Source organism: Sander vitreus, chromosome 23 (assembly GCF_031162955.1).
Source record: "Sander vitreus isolate 19-12246 chromosome 23, sanVit1, whole genome shotgun sequence".
In the NCBI taxonomy this organism is placed as follows: domain Eukaryota; kingdom Metazoa; phylum Chordata; class Actinopteri; order Perciformes; family Percidae; genus Sander; species Sander vitreus.
Window position 1 is genome coordinate 22253400 of NC_135877.1, and position 3487 is coordinate 22256886.

General features: G+C 45.5%; 1 protein-coding gene across 1 annotated transcript in view; it reads right to left on the reverse strand.

The window, feature by feature from the left end:
* LOC144512459 (echinoderm microtubule-associated protein-like 6) overlaps nucleotides 1-2276 on the reverse strand; it is a gene marked incomplete at its 3' end in the record, with an annotated part of 122210 nt that extends 119934 nt beyond the window's left edge. The window contains exon 1 of the mRNA XM_078243228.1: nucleotides 2080-2276. Coding sequence (XP_078099354.1) covers nucleotides 2080-2276 — 197 coding nt within the window. The remainder of the gene's footprint in view (nucleotides 1-2079) is intronic.
* Between the last annotated feature and the right edge of the window lie 1211 nt (nucleotides 2277-3487).

Consider the following 3487-nt stretch of genomic DNA (forward strand, 5'->3'; position numbering starts at 1 on the left):
TGAAAAAGTTAAGGAGAAAACACAAGACTTTCACCAGGAAACAGGTGTTCATGTCCTGAAGAAGTTAAGGAGAAAACACAAGACTTTCACCAGGAAACAGGTGTTCATGTCCTGAAGAAGTTAAGGAGAAAACACAAGACTTTCACCCAGGAAACAGGTGTTCATGTCCTGGAGAAGTTAAGGAGAAAACACAAGACTTTCACCCAGGAAACAGGTGTTCATGTCCTGGAAGAAGTTAAGGAGAAAACACAAGACTTTCACCAGGAAACAGGTGTTCATGTCCTGAAGAAGTTAAGGAGAAAACACAAGACTTTCACCAGGAAACAGGTGTTCATGTCCTGAAGAAGTTAAGGAGAAAACACAAGACTTTCACCAGGAAACAGGTGTTCATGTCCCGTGAGTCAGTGTTTCCTCTATGTTGATTTTGTAGTGGCAGCCTACAATGGCAAAATATCTGCCGCCACGACATCAGAAATAGGGCTGTACAAAAAATGTAGTCGCGGTTGCCTTTTAAATGATCCTGCCGACATATTGCAGTTTAACAACAAGTAGAACCATTCAGAGGTTATTGGACCCGTCCAGTTTAACTCCACATACTGTTGTGTTGATGGAGTTTATTGTCAAAACGTTCGCTTTCTTCCAAGTCGACTATTAAACGATCAGCTCCTCCAAAAACGTCACCGCGGTGGCTCCGTTCTAAGTGTAGGTTGTTCAGACAGACCTGCCCCCACTGCAAAAACATATCCTAAAGGAAACACTGCATGAGTACTACTTAAGGGGACACCAAACCACAATCTTTTTTCTAATCTTAACTAGTCGCTTTGGTGTCTAAACTTAACTGTCATTGCTGCATGACGCTCACCTTTTGTAGATTAAACGTAACTGTAACGGCCGCTGAATCCCCCGTCGTCTCACGGTGCTCTGTACTCCGGCTCACAGTCACCTTTTACTCAGCTAAACTTAAATGTCATGTGACCGGCTATCGATCCAAATTGTTGTGCATGGGTTTTCCTTCCCTCTAGCGCTACCCTCAGGACAAACCCTACGTACTTAAATAATCAAGGAACACATTTTCATGAACGGGTTTGTGTGATATTGTATGAAAACTTATAAACAACTAATCAAACTCGACATCCTTTCCTCCCCTGAAAAACGGCCACATAAGATGTTTGTTCAAGACGCAGTTACAACCTATATATATATATATATACATTTCTAGTGGCGGCGTCCTCTAGTGGCCGTAGTTGTTCTGACGGGAGCAAAGCATGAAGTAAAACATAAAAAATAAAGTCTCCTTCAGTGCTACAGATGTAGGGTCCTATCCTGCACCCGGCGCAGTGCAGCGCAAAGCCCGACGCAAGAGTCTTTGCTAGTTTAAGACCGACCCAGTTGTCAGTTTCCCGTCCAGCGCCCACGTCGTTTAAATAGCAAATGCACCTGCACCCATCTGTGGCCCATGGGCGTGCTGGTCTTACAGGGAGGTGTGTTCAGGTGCATTCTGGGCGTGCTGGTCTTACAGGGAGGTGTGTTCAGGTGCATTCTGGGCGTGCTGGTCTTACAGGGAGGTGTGTTCAGGTGCATTCTGGGCGTGCTGGTCTTACAGGGAGGTGTGTTCAGGTGCATTCTGGGCGTGCTGGTCTTACAGGGAGGTGTGTTCAGGCACATTCTGGGAGTATTGCTATCTTGAGGCAGTGGGAAGTGATGGCACCATTGACCAACAAAAACCTGGTGTAAAGTCAATAACGCAGCATTTCATTGTTATTTTAACAGAGCATTAGTAAAATGCTCCTAGGCTCGTGCACAGCACGTGCACACTATGCTTGTTACACACACAGGGACGCACAGCAGCACACACACATGCAGAAGATTACAAATACAAATATTACGGTGCAAATCCTCCATCATAACAGCAATGCTCCAAGGTCCAAACGCGCCTGGCTTTTAAAGGGAATGGGAGATGATCTCTGATTGGTTGATTGACCCTTTTTTCCACCTTCAAACTAGCAACCGTGCGCTTAGATTGTTAAAATAGGGCCCTGAGTGTCTCTGATTGTTGTGCAGGTGTTGCAGCAGTCTTACCTGATGATGTCATCGTTGTGTCCCAGGTAAAACCTCTGGCTGTGCTCTCTGGTGTTGTAAACAACGCCCACCCCGGCCACGAAGTACACCACCTCCTTCCCGGCCGTGTAGTACAGGTTATTGCGGCACTGGTGGCCCCGGTACCCGTACACCCAGTCCAGCCTGAGCCGGCAGCCCGGGGCGCTCCGGTCTGACATGCTCACTCATCTGACGGAACACCGTGTCCGCCGGCCACTGGTTCACTCCTGCTTCTTCTTCCCGCTTAAGATCCTCCAAAACACAGCAGACAAACAGGAGATTATCGATTTGCTGATATTAATCAACAAATGTTATTAGTTTTCAAAACTTTTAGACATCTGTGTGTGTGTGTGTGTGTGTGTGTGTGTGTGTGTGTGTGTGTGTGTGTGTGTGTGTGTGTGTGTGTGTGTGTGTGTTGTCTGTGTGTGTGTGTGTGTGTGTGTGTGTGTGTGTGTGTGTGTGTGTGTGTGTGTGTGTGTGTGTGTGTGTGTGTGGTGTGTGTGTGTGTGTGTGTGTGTGTGTGTGTGTGTGTGTGTGTGTGTGTGTTTGTATCTGTGAGTGTGTGTTGTCTGTGTGTGTGTGTGTGTGTGTGTGTGTGTGTGTGTGTGTATCTGTGTGTGTGTGTGTGTGTGTGTGTGTGTGTCTATGTGTGTGTATCGTGTGTGTGTGTGTGTGTGTGTGTGTGTGTGTGTGTGTGTGTGTGTCTGTGTGTGTTTTGTGTGAATCTTTGATTTTGTTGTATAAAAGATATATATATATATATATATATATATATATATATATATATATATATATACGCGATCTGTGCTGCCTGTACGATCCGATATGTGCAAGATGTTCGCGCTTACGCAGATGATAATCCTGTTTATGTCACTGCACGATGTGTTCCTTGTTTGCGCACCTTTGCACCGCGGGAATTTCATTCATTTCACAGCGCTCGCAAAAGGCGAGTGTGGAGGAAACTGAAGGTCTGCAGTGACAGAAAGACTCAGACTTCATTCCACATGGATCCCAAATGGTGTATGTTCACGTAACATGGAACAACTCCTGTATTATTTTGGATTGGCAACCACGTAAACACCTCGTAATGCATCACGACATCCCCACACTACATGTCACAAATATAACAATGTGGCCAACAGGCGTAGTACACAGACGTCCATATGAGGTTTTTTGGACCAGTGACAATTTCTACTACGTATTTATGCATATACGTACGGACGTATATCGGATCGTGCAGGCAGCACAGATCGCGTACCCACAGCGCGCGACTGTTTTGTTGTCATTACTTAGCATTCCTCATGGGGGCGACAGAAACTACGCACTATAGCTTAAATAGTCTGTTTATAATCCCATCTATTTATGTAAATGTGTTATATTTCTTTAATCG